At 34.0% G+C, this 19,455-nt stretch overlaps 1 protein-coding gene across 5 annotated transcripts in view; it reads right to left on the minus strand.

Moving 5' to 3' along the window:
- Positions 1-2,860: 2,860 nt before the first annotated feature.
- PDCD10 (programmed cell death 10) overlaps positions 2,861-19,455 on the minus strand; it is a 43,786-nt gene continuing 27,191 nt past the window's right edge. For all 5 annotated transcript variants that reach the window (XM_004756507.3, XM_013058292.2, XM_013058295.2 and 2 more), the window contains exons 3-8: positions 18,464-18,517; positions 13,429-13,546; positions 12,664-12,790; positions 6,572-6,650; positions 6,221-6,303; positions 2,861-3,342 (exon numbers count right to left, since the gene is read on the minus strand). In XM_004756507.3, coding sequence (XP_004756564.1) covers positions 3,261-3,342; positions 6,221-6,303; positions 6,572-6,650; positions 12,664-12,790; positions 13,429-13,546; positions 18,464-18,517 — 543 coding nt within the window. In that variant the 3' untranslated portion in view covers positions 2,861-3,260. The remainder of the gene's footprint in view (positions 3,343-6,220; positions 6,304-6,571; positions 6,651-12,663; positions 12,791-13,428; positions 13,547-18,463; positions 18,518-19,455) is intronic.

Here is a 19,455-nt window from a genome sequence, read left to right on the forward strand (position 1 = left end):
AGATGATACCCAGCAACCAGATCTATGTGTCTAATAATATTCCCCAGGGTTTCTTAGAGAAATCGCCGAAATCCTGATCCTAGAACATCTTTTATTTAAGAGAATGTGCTAAATAAATAAATAAATAAATAAAACTAAAACGGATGCCACAAGGACACAGGAGCCAGACTGAAGGAGCTCCTACTGAGCAAATTTAAGACAATTTAAGCGCCAAAGTAATGAATTCTAAGCCATTGAAAAAACAACCAAGAGTCCAAAACAATAGTAAATATAAAACTGTACGCACACCTGTATAGATGAATGAATGGATAGCTGGGGCAGAAAGGGTTCCCGCTGACAGCAGAATGCTGAGTGCCAAATGGTAGATGAGGACAGAACACTGGACTCAGAAAAATCAGTATTTTCCCAATTAGCGAAGAATGATAAGCAAAAATCACCAAAGGCTGCTAAATCCTGGTGGAAAATTTTGACGTTATAGCATGGGCTAAAGAGTCTTCTTCAGATTGTTTATTAAACACAAGGTATAAAAACAGTAACTATATATTAGAGAAACTGAGAAACACCTTGACCAGGTGACCAAAATTTCTATCACCAATGAGGAGCAGACAGACACTCCTGTGCCTCCAGATGTGATGCTCTGATGACACTGTTGGGAGTATTCTGAGAATGAATAACCTGAATCTCTTGCAGAAACCGCCAAATTCTACTGGTGGGGGGAAGGGGGAGCAAAAGACTACATCTCCAAAAACATGTTGTATCAATGCCATAAAAAACAAAGGGGACATGGAAATGATCCCCAGTGGAGGGGACTTAAGGGCAAATGAACAATCAAAAGATAAAAACAAAAATGGTAAGGTTTAAGCAATAGGGGAATCTGGGTAAAAGATATATTGATGTTCTTTGTATTATTCTTGCCAATTTTCAGTAAATTTTAAATCATTTCCATATAGAAAGTTAAAAAAAAAAAAAAAACCAAAAAACAATTAGGAACTGATACCAGATTGTGAACCTCATGTTTTGCTAACAAGGTTATTAAACTACAATCATTTAAAAAAAAAAAAAAACAAAAAAACTACCATTGACTATTATATCATTTGGTTTTAAAAAGTGTGAAGAGGGGCATTTTAAATATCCAAAACATAGTAGTCATACCCAAAAAAAGAATGGTCCTTTAAAATGCATAAATTTGTATTTAAGAAAAAGACATCACACGGTCATATTTTTCTCATTTCCCTGTGGACAAGGGGAACTTTGTCAGTGTGGTATTAAGGAATTAGAATTCTAAACAACATATGTTTTCAGCAATGGATGAAGTACAGATCAATGGAAAGAGCATGAAGGCAAGCATGTAATTCAAATCCTCATGCAGGAAGTTACCAGCTTTGTAACCTAAGTTCCCTTAGCCAGTTTCCTCACTTGCAAGGCAGATAGTTTAATCATGGGACTCTTAAGAGAATTAAATTGAATAAATGTATCTAGAATAGCACTTGACACAGAGAAGGGTGCTCAAAAAAATGTCTCCTCCTCTTCCTTTTCTTTCTGTTCTCTGGAGATGACTGGGGCCATATTCGCCTTTTCCTCATTGATCCAAACGTGGCCCCATTAGGCTTATGTTAAGAAACAGCATTTTCCTGAGGACCTCCTTTCTGAGTAAACTTTTTGGTCAACTTCATGAAAATGGAAGCCAGAGATATTGGACAGTGAAATGGAAAGACAGATGACTTATAAAATCAGATGACTTGGGGAATGGCTGGTTAACTGATGAGTTCTGTTAAAGAGGTCAAGGCAATTGGAGGGAAGATAGTGTTAGTCTGTATTAGAAAAGTTTGCTGCTCAAAAAAGATAAAACAGTACTTTTTCTTCATATAGTCACAAGTCTATTTTGCAAACAACCATCTAATACCAAGAATGAATAATTTATATAAAAGTAAATTGTATTAAAGTCACCAATTCCATTTGTTTTACCAGCTATGTATTTTTGGGAAAAAAATCAATTCAATAAAATGTCCATAAATGAGATTGGATGAGATTTCATCCTATTGTCTATTGGGGTTTTTTTGGCTTCCTTTCATATATTTTCTGTTCATACCTAATAGGATGATTTCCTTTTATACTGCCAATGATAGTAATTCTTTAAAAATCTATTTTTAAAAATAAAGAAAAAAATTAAAAAAAAAAACCTAAATTGCATTATAGGAAAGAAATTTATATTGCCAAACAGAAATTTAGTTTTAACACTTAAAATCTTTATAGAAGATAAACAAATCCTGATTTTCCCTTTATTTTATCATAATTGAAAAATGAAATCACTTAACATGATCACTTGACACATAATTTCCTTAAAACTTCTCTCTGGTGAAACAAAGCTCTATATACTTAAAGAGTGTGTATAACATTTATAACACCCATGACAATTTCAAACCAACTAGCACTGGTATAGCTTCAAATTACTATTAGTTGTGGCTACTGTTGGAAAAAGGGTACAAAGCTTATTGGGGCCCAGCATACCAGAAAAACTTAATTTTATACTGTCATAGAGTTCAAGAACTGACATTATAGTGTGAAGACACTATAAACTGCCATTTCTTTCTCAGAAGTCTCTTAAAACAGGCTGCAAAAATATTCAGTACCTCATATATATTAACTAACAAAAATATTTCCATTCATTACCTTTGCCCAAAGTGATTAAGGACCAAAAAATAGAATTCTTGTTGCTTTATTATCTGATAAACTGCTAGTAAGCTCCCGTTAGAAGTTCTTTAGACATTACACCAAGTCATCTTGGTCTTCTGATCATATATATATTCATATATATATACTCATATATATATATATATGTATTTTTTCAAGTAAAGAAATGTTTAACAGATGTAAACTATTTATTGAATATTTGCCACCAAATATTGTTAAATACATTATCTTGCAGCATATCGCTTTCAAGTTAAAATGTCAAACAAACACCAATATTTACAATTCTTTTAAGGAATGTTATATAATGACACATTAAGGCGTAAATTCTTTTGGCTTATAATTCTTAAAAGAATGATAATAGCAAAAGTGATGCAAAATCTTCAGTGTGAGATTATGATTAAGCTACATTTTACAAAAATATGGTGTAAGATGGCAATAATCCCATTCAACATCCTGGATTAGATCCCTTCAGGAGGGACTGATAATTTATACAGTCAAACTTTAAAATTTACAGATAAAGGCAGTCCAATACTGCCACTGAGAAGTACATCTCTTAACATATACAACTTTCAGGCCACAGTTTTGAAGGTCTGAAGTATCAAGTTGGTTTGATGAATTAGTCGGTTGGCACTTATGAACACATTTATTGCCCTGTTTAAAAAAAAAAAAAAGGCATTAATTTTATCCAAAAAATTCATCCTTTAAAAACATTTATACTTGATGCCATCCACTAACAGTAACAAGGAAATCAATTTAGAGGGAGGGGAAAAGGCAAGTTAGTACTGAGGATCGTGTTTTATACCAGCTTGGAATTGAATGATCCTGCATCATTTCAAACTATCTAGGAATTACTGCCCCCTAGTGGTTCTGGCTGGCAATAAGGTGTTGATGGGCTGCTAATGATAGGTGGCGCCTCAACAACCAGATATCAGGAGGTTGAACAAGTAACTGGCCAAAGAGAGGATTTAAATGTAGTCTATAGCTGACTTCAAGGTAAGTTACCAAAATAGTATCTGCTCCAGTATTATACTCAGCCTCAAAATCTCTACATTAGCGGACAACAAATTCGAAAAACTTAAATTCAAAAAACTTAACTACTTTTTTGTAAAAGTTACTTTACATTTGATTTACACCATCTCTCAACTTCTTTCAAAAACAAAAAACTAGAATTCTAAACTACTTTCAGAATAAATCTACTTTTAAAACAAAAAAATCATGTAATTTCAATATTTAAGAGCTAACAATATATAAAAATATGTTCTTAAAAATTACTTTGTGCTACACACATTTTTCCTATCAGCCCATCTTCATGTTACTGGAATAAAGAACTGATGCCCTAGTCCCACTGTGTGGTCTAATCAGTTTCTCAGTATCATAGCTAAAACTTCTTTATTCATCCTAGACACTTCTCAGAAAAGAGGGACCAGAGAGAATTAGCTGTACCTATGCAAATTCATCCCCTTATTGGAAGAGGGCTCAAAGAATAGGCTCTATTAACAGTTATCAGTTTCAAGAAAACAGGTACAAAACTAAATCCAAAATAATGGCACATTATTCATATATGAATAATGAGATTATGATTAAGCTACATTTTACAAAAATATGGTGTAAGATGGCAATAATTATCAAGAAGCTAGTGAATGGAGAAAAAGTAGTAACCGGGAGCTGGAATAATCCATATGTAGAGTACATAACTTCAGATTAATGAAAATTAGGCTCTAAAGGAATTTCTACCTTTTGATGTGCTTATTTCACGATAATTCTTAGTTAGAATCAGAAATAAGGATCCCATCATGTAAATTATTCTTTTGATGTGTTTTGGTTATTCTGGTTTAGCAGTGGAGACCAAGAAAAAAACAGATGTAAGTTTATTTTCAGAACACACCTGCAAGCTTATTAAACTAAGCCATCAAGGAGCATTTCCCCTAGATATCAGAAGAATAACAAAACCACCAATAAAATGTAGTTCAATGCCTTTAATTCATAATAAAAATTTAAAGATTTCAGCCTATTTGAACTGTTAAAAATAAATGAAAATTAACAGACTCTTCTAATGTATTTTTAAATATTATTATCACAATATTGTAATGTTTGACATGGATGTAAGAATTCTTAAACTTCAATGGTAGAATAAAAAGTTAGATGTCCCTGCCAATGATACATGAAATAATCATTATTTAGGTTGTTTTTATGACTTTAAGAACTGTCAGAAAATGGTCTTGTCCACAGATTTCTAGTATTCTACCTTATGAAAAACTCTCGATAAGGCAAAATGCTATAGAAGACATGGCCTCTCTACCAGCTTATATGTTATATGTACATGTGTAAAATGTATATGTAAAAACACAAAATGTCTTGGTTTTCTGGGGTGTTGTATAGATAACTCTATGTAAACCTAAAAACATCCAATTTACTTTTATATATATTACTTATCTTATAGAACAACAGTGAAAGTCTCCCTCCTTCTGAAAAACGGGTCACAACCTTTGTAGTACTTTTAAATCACCTGAACACTTTCTATTAAAGACTTAAACCCTGATCCCACTCCAAACTACCTAAATCAGACCTCTGAAGTTGGGACCAAGGCACTGGAATTTTAAAAAACTAAATCAAAGTGATTCTAATGTGCAAATGGGACTGACAACCATTGCTTTCATTAACTTTAGTTCTCAACACACCTGGCAGTATTAGTACTATCTGGAAACTTCTTAGAAATGCAAATTCTTTGGGCACCTGGGTGGTTTAGTTAGTTGTATACTGGACTCCTGATTTTGGCTCAGGTCATGATCTTAGGGTCATGAGATCTAGCCCCAAGTCTGGCTCCACAGGCAGTCTGCATGAGATTCTTTCCCTCTGCCCCTCCACCAGTTTATGTGCTCTCCCTCCCTCTCTTTTAAACTGAAGGAAAAAAAAGAGAGAAAGAAATGCAAATTCTTGGGTCCACCCTAGATTTGAGAAGGAAAGAGGGGCTCCAAAAACAATTATATGTACATGTGTAAAATGTGTATTTTTTTTCTGTAATAAGCCCTCCAGGTAATTCTGATGCGTCTAAAGTTTGATAATCACAGTTTCAGGTCTGTAGGCCAGTAAGCCAAATCTCACTTCCCATGTTTCTGTACAGCCTACAGATAAGAATACCTTTACATTTTTAAATGACCAAAAAAAAAAAGTATTTTGTAACAGGTGAAAATCAAACAAAATTCAAATTTCAGTGTCTATAAATAAAATTTTATTAGAACACAGTCATAATGTCACTTGTTTCCAAACTATGACTGCTTCTACACCACAAGAGCAGAGGGGAAGTTCTTACAAGCCCACCAAGTCAAAATACTTGCCATGAGGTCTATTTCAGAACAAGTCTGCCAACTTCTGCTCTAGATAAGTTATGGCTAGATTATCAACCAACAGTCTTAGTTATTAGTTAACTTGCGTATGAACAATATAGGGCTTAATTTATATGGTTTTAGTATTACATAAAACCACATAATTTAATTTAAAATAAAAAAGGATGATAAATGACACTACTTACTTGCCATCTTTAAAATAGGTTTTCAGAGTATCACTGAAACTTTTGGAGTACTTTACAAATTCTTTCTTTTGGTGTTCAAGTGCCTACAGACAACAGAGTGAGAAAAAAAAATACTAAATAAGAAAATAATAAAAGCCAAAATCAAAGAAGAGGTTACACAGAATATAGGATGGGCTTTATATTACAAATTAGAATTTTTAGAAGTATTTACTTAAACATATTTTAATTCAAAGACAAAAGCAGTGGTTAATGATACGAAACTATTTTCAGTAATCAAACCATCTTACAACTACTAAGTGTAAATCAACAACATCTAGCTGGCAGCTTATACAAGGCTTCTACAAAACTTACCCTGCGGTTCTGGTATTGATACTTCTTGAAGACATTATTCACCGTGTCAAGAAGTTCTTTTATTGCACTAGCTATATCCCTGTTGGATAAGGAAAAAAGAATCTTCTTAAAATCAGTTGTATTCGGAAGAGGGGTATGTATTTTATATATATATTCCCTGCCCCCAGGATTACTAATCACACTGTTAATTACCAAACTAACACAGCATCAAGCCCAAACATCTGACTAGTTGGTTGGATGGAGTTTTCACCTGTACCCTTTTGTGATCCTGACTTCTCTTGCACTGCTAACCAAAAGTTCTGCAACTAATTTCAACCTTCCCAAACCAGTAACATTTCATTCAGCATTACTTACTCAAATTTATAAGAATTACCTCTGCTTCTCACCTTTTCAGATATTTTTCCTTTCTCTGATGTAGCTGACTTCAAGCTACTATATTCTCTATATTTGCTATCTCATTAACAATTATATAAAATTTTAGTATTACATGTAACTCACTTCTGTATTTATCACCACTTCCAGTTACATAGTTTTGATGTTTAAAAAGAAATATTTCCTTTTCAGACATAGCTCTTCCAAGACACATCCACCTTCTAACAACTGCTTATACCTCTCTTCCAAAAACTCTGCTGTTATTTCCTTTGGAAAATATATTTAAATTCCTGAGAGAGAAAATATCAGAATATTTTTCTACCTTAACCTTTTCAGCAATCATCCTTGGACTACATATATATCAAAACCTTCCTCCCCTTTTAAGCAGATAAAGAGAAGAAACCAGTAATTCTCATGAGTTGACTGTTCTCCCTATCCATTTTTTCCCCCTAAACTCCTCTTGTCTTTTTATCTATGCTCTTTTCAATTTTCATCTTCTAACTGCACAGCAATTTTTACTGGTCAAACTTCTGCTGTGCAAATGCAATTCAAGAGTGAAGATATGAATTATTAAGACATAAAACTAGACCATCCCAAACATCATCTTTCAGTACTTTTTAATCACAAAGGTCAGATTTCAGTTATTTCATACCTGAAACATTTCAGCTTTATTAAAGAAAAAACTGGAAAGCTCTGTATCCAGATTTCTGTGTGTATATGTGTGCGTTTCATAATATATTTCTAGTAAATATGCATGTGGGATGTCTATGAATTACAAGTATACAGGATTTGGGTATTAAGAAATTTTTAGCCTACTCTGAAATAGTAATCACATGTATTAAATATTTTATTTTATTTATTTTTTTTGTATTAAATACTTTAATAAATAATTACTTATTACCTCCTATATGTCAAACACTGATATCAGGTTGAACATTAAAAGATTTAAATAAGACAATGAATATTACATAGAAGTGGTATTTGTCCACTCATTTTTTTTTCTCTTTTTGTCTCTAGTTTAGGAATAGCTGTTTTAACTTACATAATTGTTCCTTTCATTTATAGTTTCAAGTAAGTTGGCTCCTGTATTGCTATGATTTGCATAAATTCACCATTGCTTAATAAAATGATGTCATAAGACCATGTCATGAGAAAAACAACAATTTCAACAATTAAGTATTTGGAAGGTTCTTCAAATCCAAAATGAACCCATTTAAAGCAGAATATAATGGAGCAAACTACAGTGATCAGTGAGGTGTTTATACACAACTACTTTGTAGAATACTAATTTGCTTTAAAAAAGGATTATAAAAATATGCTTCAGGGCTAATAGATGAACATGTATCCATATACAATAATAGCTAGAAATCATAGGTCAAAAGAGTATGAATTCTCACTCAACTGTAAAGGAAGAAAAAGAAAAAGAAAAAAAAAGCAAGGGTTTTCTAAATGGTATCCCAGACTTACTATGAGTACTGGAAATCTGTCTGTACCTTAAAAAAAAAAACAAACCTTAAAAAATAAGCCCCCAGGTGATTTTGCTGATGAACCAAATTTGGAAACCTGTTTTTGGGATCCTAAAGCCTAGAACTAAGGTTTGATCTATTACTGGCCATAGAGCTTTACAAAGAACTCTACAGAATGACCCAGGCTGTTTATCCCAAGGCCTGGCCTTCTCTAAAAACAATCTATGTATGGCAATTTATATCAAATACTACATCATTTATATGTACACAGAACAGTATTTTCACTTAAGGTGCTAGGGTCTGTAGCAGGGAAGCTAAATTGTATTAGTAACTAAGAGTCTGTTTCCTAGAAGAGAAAATAATCAGCTCTAAAAAATACTGCATACAATTAAACAGATCAAGAACTGGAGAAAATCTGAAGGTAAAATAACTATAGTGTAATTATAAACAGTCTGGAGTTAAGTGATTCTGTGACAAGGGAGAGAGAGTAGGGGTATACCAGGACCAAATTTTAGCAATTTCCAACTTTTATGATGCAACTTTGGGGAAACATACATTCAAAAGAGAAGATGACAGGCATCAGAGAAAATGTAAACATACATTTTATCAAAAAATTGCAATGGTAGACTTTCTAATCATGTAACCCAAATTTATATAACATGTATTTATGTGAACATTCTAAAGGAAGAAAAGTCCTATGCTGTGTGTTTAGTTAGGTCTAGACTGGACATCTCTAGAAAAGCTTCTCTGAAGCCATCAGGAAAACCAAACTCTGGTGAATTTTAGAGCATGAATATGCAAATACATATTGTAAACAGTGATAAATGCATGGCTTTCTGGTTTATTAATTCACAAGTCTCTACTTGTCATCCATTAGAACGTGTAAGACCTAAAAAACCCTATAAATTAAATTTATGTATGTCCTTTCTCTCAGTTCTTAAAACTGTTACTTTCATCTTCATAAGCAGAAACTAGAGTAACAGAAGCTAAGCAACTTATCCAAGGTCACACAGCTAAATGTGGGAATGGAAATTTAAACCTAGGTCTGCTAACATACACAAAAATACCTAGACATTTGCTAGCTGACAGGACTCTTTTTTCTCCTTAATATAATCTATGAAATCACATATAGTACTTGGGATAATAAGTATTTGATACATGTTTCATGAAAAATACTGCTATAAAATAAATGAAGAAGATAACTAACTACCTTAAGTATGAAAAAGTAAAATATTTTAAGATTTTTTTTTTTGGACAGAGATCACAAGTAGGCAGAGAGGCAGTCAGAGAGAGAGGGAGACAGGCTCCCTGCTGAGCAGAGAGCCTGATGCAGGGCTTGATCCCAGGTCCCTGGGATCATGACCTGAGCAGAAGGCAGAGGCTTTAACCCCACTGAGCCACACAAGCACCCCGAAAAAGTAAAATATTAAAAAAAAAACAGTAACTACACAGTACATTGTCCCTGAAGGATAAGTCATTTTTTATTTTGGTGCAATTTTATCTACTAATTTGTTAATTAACCATGGGGACAAGATGTAGCAAAATGTATCAGTATCTATCAGTGATACAAATAATTATACCTTATCTATGTTAATTTACACATGGTCTCATAAATATATATTATGAACAAACTTTCCAGGGCCAATTATACCTCCTAAAATGATTAAGAAATAAATTTTAACTGCCAATACTCTCAACTCAGTTGTGCAGAGTGCACTCCAGAAAACAGAACTGAAATATTACTACTGCCCCATAAATGAGAGACAAGCCCCTAATTTGGCCTCTGTCAATGACTATGGACAAGACTCTTGGCCTCCTGACCTCAACTTTCTTATGATTAAAATGTGGCTGTTTATACAGTGTTTTTCAAATGTATCTCTCTAAAGCTACAATGGGTTTAACAGAGATGCCTTAAGGACACCCCCAGAGGGGTAAGATGGTTAATGGAGCAGGATGAGGGCTTTGGGCCTACCATATCTAGCCTAGCTTCAACTATAGCACTCTTCTCTCTCTTACCTACTGGCATTCTGTATTAAGATATCCTTTATCACACGTCTTCCAGATAGCTGAAACGTTCTTTAATCGCTAAGTCAGAACAGCATTACTCATCTCAGAGTGGGAAGCAGCAGAGAAGACCACGGAGTGAGTCGGCCTGGGTTTGAACCCAGATCTACCAACTTATCAGCTCTGTGACCTTGGAAAAGTTACTTAATTTCTTCACCAGTTATAGCAGCGTTATATAATACATTATATATGCAAAATGTTTAAAAAAGCAATGAGAAAGTAATTCTAATAAGTGACTGCTATTAAGGTGGCACTGATTCAATAAACCTTTCCTTCACTGATTTGAGGCAAAATTTGTTGGAAATACTATTTTTAAATGTCAGATCTTCACAGAAATGTAGAGAGATCATAAACAAATATATGATCATTAAAACAAAATTTTATTATTTGAAAATTCTAAAAATAAGTTGTTTAAACAACTATGCTTCAGATAACTGGCAATTTATCCTTTTATGAGCTAAACATGTTTACTTTATATCAGACTAAAAATAAAAATCCATAAACAGTTGACTATCTTCCTTTTTCCAATATTAAAAATAGTTAAAGGAAGTTGAGGCTTTCCTATAAGGGTAAAATATTTACCTCAGGATTTGTTCTCTGTGTCATGAATTTTAGCTAGGCAATGAAAAGTCTTTTTCGTACTTTCAGGTTCTCAATCAGAAGACCTAAAAGAGGAGGGTCGCTCCTTAATAGCTGGGTTGCATACCCATCACAAACTACACTTTCCTAAAGTGAGACTGTCTGCCCCCTATACCACTCAAAACAGGTGCCCATACTAGCTAAAATAGCTTTTTGCAATGTGAATTACGAAAAATACTGTTTCTAGGAGATGGATGTTAATATTAACTATAAGTGAACTTCTTTCCATTCTTTGAAGATACTTAGTATGATGATGTAGCCTCTTTCAAAAACAACAAAACCTGTGCTATATCTTTCAATTTCTACTTGTGCAAAAAAGGTTGCACTGCTAGTGCCACTCAATTATTCCCAATTTCGTATTATACCCAGTGAGGCTGAAGAAAATTGAGACTCTTTACTCATCCAGAAATTATGTATGGATTTCCCCCCTCAGTCTCCCACCCTCTTTAACATGAGGAGACTGCCCCTGATTTGAGAACCACCGCTTAAGCATGACCCTTCTTGCGGCTCCTCACCAGTCAGCCTCCTAGCCCCACACGTATTTTCAGTCTTATTTAACCTGTATCTCAAAGGTTTAGGATTTGGAGATTTACAATTTGGCTAATATTTAAAAATGCTATTCAAGCCTAAGAATACACTACTTATTCTAATGACTTATGCCATTTCTGAAACAAAAACAATACTGGTGTTATGTTACCAATACTATAATTTTTTTGTTGTTGTTGTTTCCACCGGCCCAGGGAGCCTCGAGGTCTCCCTGCGGTGGACAGACTCCGTCCAGAGCCGAGGCACCTCTGGAACGGACAGACGGACGTAGCCCTCGGACAGATGAGGGGCCCCCAAAAATTGGGCCCCTCGACACCCTGGAGCGTCCCCCAGGGTTGGCAGGGGAGAAGTCCGAGCTCGTCAGCTCCTTCTCAAGCTGCCTACAGAATACAGACCAACAACGCACGCTGTTGTACAGTCCTATGCTACCGAAGCATAGGCAGAACAAACACAGACTTAGACAGGACAAGACGAGGAGACGAAGGGACAGTTTTGGGCTAGCCAGCTATCTTACCTCCCGGTGGGAGTCCGTTGGATCCCTGGGCAGGAGTCCGATGGTCTCAGTGGAACCTCCAAATGAAAGACCCGCGGATCCCCTTACCCAAGAATCCAACACTGCCACTGGATGCAATCAGCAAGAGGTTCTTTATTGTTACGCAGGTGCCTGCGGGTGGTCAGCGCGCGCCTGCGGGTGGTCAGCAGCTCCTGCTAGCTGAGCACCTCCAATACTATAATTTTTTGCATTATTTTTTAGTTCAAACTATATTCCAATTTTTATACTTTTATTCACTGTTTTTATATTAACATTCTAAGAAATGTTATCATACTCTAAAGCCAAATACCACAGCTTAGTAGTATAAACATGCAGCACTTAAAAATTTCTAGTCTGATTTCAAATTAATATATTAATTTAATATTATATCATACCAAAATAAAACACCTAGCATGAGTGGTTCCTTTGAAGTACTTTCAAGAAAAGAAGAACAAAAGCCAAAAGTTGCTTACTTGATTGTCTGCAGAAACCTCACTCTGTCATTGATCTCATCTGGGATCTTACTGAGAATCTGTTTAAGTGCTCGTGCCTTTTCATTTAGGTCCTGGAATTCTGGCTCTGGTCGTTCAATCATATACTCTGATAAAATAGATACATAATAAAAACCATCATGCAACTCCCTGCCAAATTCAAGTCTACAAATTCCCAATGCTGGTTAAAGAGGTGGAGGGAGAAGAGAAAGGGAAAGGGAAGGAAAGACAAGGCTGTAAGGCAGAATTCATTAAAGTTCAACTTAGCTCAGAAAAAGTATTATGGCTCTCCCCAAGTAAAAGTATCAGAAGATGAAAGACTAAACATTTCCAATTTGGAATAAATGGAAATTCCATGAAATCTTAAAACAAACAAATAAACAAGAGATAGGCTAAATCAAATTTATCAGGCCTCTGAAGCTGTATTTCACAAGGAAACCTTGAAGTAGTAACATTCATAACAAATATAATGACGATATCTGTCAAGAGGGAAGAGTTTAATAAAAACCTCCATATTGAATATGTAATGAGCTCATATCAAAACCCAACCTACTAATATCTTCTTGAAATCTCACTTGAAAACAAAAATAACTTATACAGCTCTTTCCTCCATTATCATCACAATAATAACAGTAACAGTAAGAAAGGGGAGGAGAAGGGGAAGGGCAGAAGACCCATTTGTCAAATAAATACTTGGAGGAAGTGCTTTTCAACAACTTTAAGAAAATTACAGGAGACTCTGGCTACCTTCTACATCATCAGCTGCCATTCGAAGAAGGGACTCTGTGAAGTTAACTTCTACACTTTTTTTCTCTAAAATTTTCATAATGATGTCTTGTGTGAGTCCTGGATTTTCTTTTTCAGCCTATAAAGAAGAGAAAGCTAGTTTTAAAATACAGAAGCTCAATCAGCATTTTAAAGCCAAAACGTTAATTGTTTAGAATCTGCTGGGAACTTCTTAGAGTAATCAACTTATGACAGCAGAAATCTTGGTAAAGTAGGTGCGGTGACGGCATTCACTTATGTTTTGTCGAGAACTTATACATTGGTGACTTCTTATTACAGCCATGGTCCCATTTGCCATTTGAACATAAAGTACTTAACATTTCCTATTTCTCCTCTACTCTCACTTGCAATCAAACTAGTAACAAAAATAGAAATAAAGATTATACATATTTTGGTAATCCATCAATTACTCTGTTCAGTAGTTTAAATACACTAAGGATTTTTAGCTTTTTTTTCATTAGCTAACATTCCAACTAGAGGATCAAGCAATAACTCATCTTACCAATACTCTGCAGATTCTTTGCACTTAAATGAACAGAATGTCAGGAAAAACAAAAATGAAAACAGAAACACAGGATTTCTTTTGCAGGTTTGATTTAAGCTATAGCATCCTTCACTTTCCCACATAACAACTTTCATTTCCTATTGTATTTCTGTAGCAAGAATATCTCCTTTTATAGCAAGAATAATTTACAGAACATCATTTAATCTTTTTGCTACCTCCTGAGCTTATTTCACAGATGAGTTTGCATTAGTTTTATGTTATTTACACTCACTAGGGCACTAAAATCTTCTAGCCATCTCAAGACTGAACACAGAAAGTTCTGAGTTTACCAAATTTAATTTTCAGATTTGGGTTTTCCCCAGTAATTCTGTCCCATTTTATTATTTTAAAAAACGTTGTTTCTTTTAGGATGCCTGAAAATTTTAATTATGCTGATGATTTCCTATCTTTTTTACCCAATATTAAATAGCAAATAGAAACACAATTTATGATCCTAATCAGACAGCAATCTATTTGTTTCCATATGTGTCAAGCACATTTAACGTCTGTCTTTTCAATTCCATTCTGGTATCATGGCAGATCCAGTTTTCTTCTGTTTCTATTGCTCTTTCCATTATAACATCTTGTTTCTTATTAGGGTTGAGGTATCAAAAACTGAAAGGTTTTGGAATGGAATGGGAGAAGAAAATATTCACATTTATCTTAATCCTGGGATCATTTTAACTGCTGTCATATGCTAATCAAGGAAATCATTTTGATAGATGTTTAATAACAATAAAGTGTATCCTACTGAATTCCATGTCCGTTATAACCTGTTTTGATTTCCTCTTCCATGAATATACTTAAGATACAATCTACTTTTTAAAAACAAGAGTTACCTTAAAGGAAAAGTTGTACAAATATGGGTTAAGATGGTATCAGCATTATTAATTTGGTGACTGGCCACAAAACTATATACAGTATTTAAATAAGCCAGTATTTGATAAAGTGGTCTATTGTCTTTCTCTAGCATTAAATTAGCTATACAATCCATCATCTTATGAGGTAGGGGAATACCCTCCATGTGCTTACAAATTATGCCAGGAGAAAAATAATCTCTCTGATTAAGTTATAATAAACTGCTAAAATCATTAAATGCTAAGTCTGAGATAAAGTTTTCAACACCAAGTTGGTGTGGAGCCCCAAATTGCCAAAATTGGAGCATTACAGAACTCTTACACAGAGGTCTCTCACACAAGTGTTTTTCATGCAAAGAAAACAGTGGCTGGCTATGTATTAAGTAGGCAGGTTCAAATAACTTAGTAAGTACTTGTGTCCTAACAACTGTCCTTAAAAAATACACAATTTAAAAGAAAAACATTTTATTTCATTCTTAAATAACCATGATTACTTATTAATGAGATGCATTCACCTGTTGGGCCCTACACAATTTCTCAAATGTTGGTATTAGACTGGATCCTGCCAGCCTCATTTCCAACCACAGATCTTCTTGTGGTACTTAATTTTTATCACAGCAATGGCCAAAATTCCGATTTCATAAAAATATGACATCGCTGAAAGGAATGTAGCCCAATCTAATATGCTGAAATTGCAAACTACCTCAAGCTAGCATAGTTCACAGTGTCAGATGTTTAATATCGTTGTGCTCCTTTAAAGTTTTAAAATAACTCATGGTACTCTTCTGAGTTTGCTGAGGGCCCCAGGGTGCCTCAGCACCTAGCCTGGGAACAACCGTCTTAGTATCTTCTGGCTGAAATCCTAATTAAGCTACTTAAACTTTTCATTTTAAAAGCTTTAAATTTACCCAATTCCTCTGACTAACAAAATAAATAGATCTGTGCTTAAATTGATGACTTTTAACTATCTATACCTTCAGGTTTTCTCCCAGAATACAACCTTGAATTCTGTGGGGATCCAATTTTTATGAAGAATCCAACTGTGAGAGAAAACTATCCCCCAGTGGCAGTAACATCCACGCTCATGATTCAGTGATCCTCAACAGCACAACCTATCAGAACTTTCCAGATGGGAAAAGAAAGTGAATAGATATCTTAAAAGATAATATTCATTAATATTTTATCTTGGGGAAAATAATTTTAATCCTTTTCTCATGATAATAAAAATAAATATTAAATTACCTTGATAAATGACACTTGTGGTCAAAGAACTAGAAATATGGACATATATTTTAGGAATATTAGTAGGGATATATGGGTGGGCGAGGCATTTATTTTATTTATCTTTTGAGAGAAAGAGAAAGTACAAGGTGGAGTGGGTCAGGGGTGGTGGGGGGGTAGAAGCACAGGAAAGAGAAGCAGACTCCCCTGCTGAGCAGGGAGCCTGATGCAGACCTGATCCCAAGACGCTGAGATCATGACCTAAGCTAAAGGCAGATGCTTAACTGAGCCACCCAGGCGCCCTTTGGTGAGGCTTTTAAAATCTTTTTTGCAAATAAGCTGGTAGTTTTAGAAACACAAAAATCATCTTTTTAATGCATACCCTTTTAATTCCATTTGAAATGTAACAAATTAAATATAATAAAAATAAATCAATGCAAAACTAATTTGTATTCCTCTCAAAATAACTTCCACTTTCCCCAATTATTAATCAATGCATGGGTAATAAAATTTATCCATATGTTAAATCGGATCTATCACAGCCACATACTTTAAATATACTGTTTGCTTTTAAATTGTACTTTACTGTTAAAACATCAGATGTAAGCATATTTATAAGAAAAAACTTAATGAACTTCATTATTTTCTCTCTTTTAGAAATGACACTGAGGATATCATCTACTACTTCAGACAGTCCTCCTTATGAAGATCCACAGGAGAAATCTCTCTGTTCTTGCTATCAAAAAAGCTAAACACTGACTTTTCCATAACAATACTGTATTATGCAATAGGTCGCCTGCCTTCCTTTCTCTGGCCACAAAGAAAATACTCAGCAAATTAACATAAAATAGTTTTCATCATGCTTCCCTAATAACCAAATATGCCATTACAGAGCCACACTGAAGCTCAAAGAAAAAAGAAAAAAAACTGAAGGTGTTATTTCATTCATTCTCTTCATTAACCCAATAATTTGTCAGAACATACTTTAATAAAGCTACTATGTATGTATACACAGGAACTGCATTTTAGAGTATTAATCACGCCAAAATAACTCTAATATATATAACGTAAATTCTCATGGTAAAGTAAGACAGATGTCTAGTGACATTACCAGTGCTAGCAGTTAAAAGTGGTATTAATAAACGATCTTTGTGGGGCACCTGGGAGGCTCAGTGGGTTAAAGCCTCTGCCTTCAGCTCAGGTCATGATCCCAGGGTCCTAGGATCAAGCCCCGCGTTGGGCCTCTGTTCACAGGGAGCCTGCTTCCTCCTCTCTCTCTGCCTGCCTCTCTGCCTACTTGTGATCTCTGTCAAATAAATAAATAAAATCTTTTAAAAATAAATAAATAAATAAACAAACTATCTTTATCATAAAAAGAACTCAAACTTGATTTATAGTTTTAATCCAATAAAACTTGATTATAAATTTATTCTAGATTTAAACATTAAAATACCTGAAATATAAGTTATTTTAGCTATTGACACGAACATAAACACAGTAAGTAAATAAAAATTGAAGTTTTAGGCACCATGATATGTACTGGGAAAGGAAAGGGGATGGATAAAGTTTTATATGAAAGAACGCACCCAGTATATATAATAGGGCTGTCCAACAGAAATATAACACAAGCAACAAATTTCATTGTTAATTATAAATTTTCTAGTGGCCATGTTACAAAAGTAAAAATAAATACATGAAATCATTTTAAGAGTACATCCAAAATATTATTAATTTCAACATGCAATTAATATAAAATACTAATTCCTGAGTTATTTTACATTCTTTACCTTATACTAAGTATTCAAAATCTGGTGTGTATTTTATACTTGGGAGTACAACTCAATTTGAACTAGCCATATTTTAAGTACTCAACTGCAACATGTAGCTAGTATTTATCAAACAGTTCAGGTCTAAAGACAACAAAAAATTCACTCTGAATGACTTGGTTGTATGCTTGCAATGTATCCTTAATCTGACTCCCACACAGGTCTTGTTTTCCTATCAAAAATACTGTTTTATTCTTATGTTCTATAATTAAGCATTATGAAAAACATCTTTTTGAGTTATAATTTTACAAAAATTTTTAGCAAGTCAAATAATAGAAAAAGAAATTCAAAAATATACTCTAAAGCTAAAGAGAAAAAACTCCAGTCAGTTTTCAAAGTACAAAGTGACAAAAAGATGAATGCAAAGGAAACAGCATTTGTTTTAATTCACTTCTGAGAAGTGTTTTAAGCTTTACAGAGTACACTAAAACAGACATAAAACAGCTGAAGAGATTTTCACTAAAAGGAAATAAAGTGGCAATTCTTACATGATATTCAGATTTATATACAACATACATTTTAATCATAATAAATTATTTGCACCTCACCTTAATGAAAGCTGCTCTCAGTGTCTGAGCTGCTGACAGGTTTACTCGTTCTAGCTGCAATATAAATTTTAAATCACTATTAGTACCAATTTCCTTAGAAAAGGTGCATTTTTGATATGCCAGTCTATAGTAATAACTCTGATACATCCATCATTTGCTCAACAAAAATACTTGCTAATTATTCTAAATCACCTTAATTCTTCAAATACACAGGTCATCTAAAATTTTCATTAGAAACCATGAGAAATTGAGGGATGTATGAATTCTTCATTCTTTTTAAAAACAAGACACACTCTACCTTAAAATTGGATTTAAGATGAGCACAGAATGCAAAATAATATCAAGTTATTATAAAAAGAATAAACATATTTACTTCAATTACTGAAAATAGGGTTTAAGATCAACTCTCAATGCTCTGTTGCCAGTATATGGCAAATTGAATGAACAGAAATGACCAACACCAAGAAAACATTTATTATTTAAGATTCTTTGTATTAATTACCTTACTCTTTTTAAATTATTTTACAATCCCTCAGTCAGGGACTAAGTTGAGGTTAGTCTATTTTATGAATTAGCAAACAGCACTGACACAAGGTTTGATAGTAAGTAAGGACTGTAGATCATCTGTCCTCTATGTTATCTGGATTTAAGAAAGGTTACCTAAAATACTGAATCAAAAGTTCAATCCCAAAGCTTTTAATTTTAATATAAAATATGTGAGATTTACAATTCTGAAAGATATATGTCCTGGGGTCGGCTGGGTGGTTCAGTGGGTTAAAGCCTCTGCCTTCGGCTCAGGTCATGATCCCAGGGTCCTGGGATCGAGCCCCACGTCGGCTCCCTGCTCAACAAAGAGCCTGCTTCTCCCTCTCCGTCTGCCTCTGCCTGCTGCTCTGCCTACTTGTGCTCTCTCTAATAAATAAATAAAATCTTAAAAAAAAAGATACATGTCCTTATTATACACTTTACAGAATTCATTTTTCAGTGAGCTT

This window comes from Mustela putorius, unplaced genomic scaffold (assembly GCF_011764305.1).
Source record: "Mustela putorius furo isolate JIRA1106 unplaced genomic scaffold, ASM1176430v1.1 tig00003834_pilon_pilon_pilon, whole genome shotgun sequence".
In the NCBI taxonomy this organism is placed as follows: domain Eukaryota; kingdom Metazoa; phylum Chordata; class Mammalia; order Carnivora; family Mustelidae; genus Mustela; species Mustela putorius.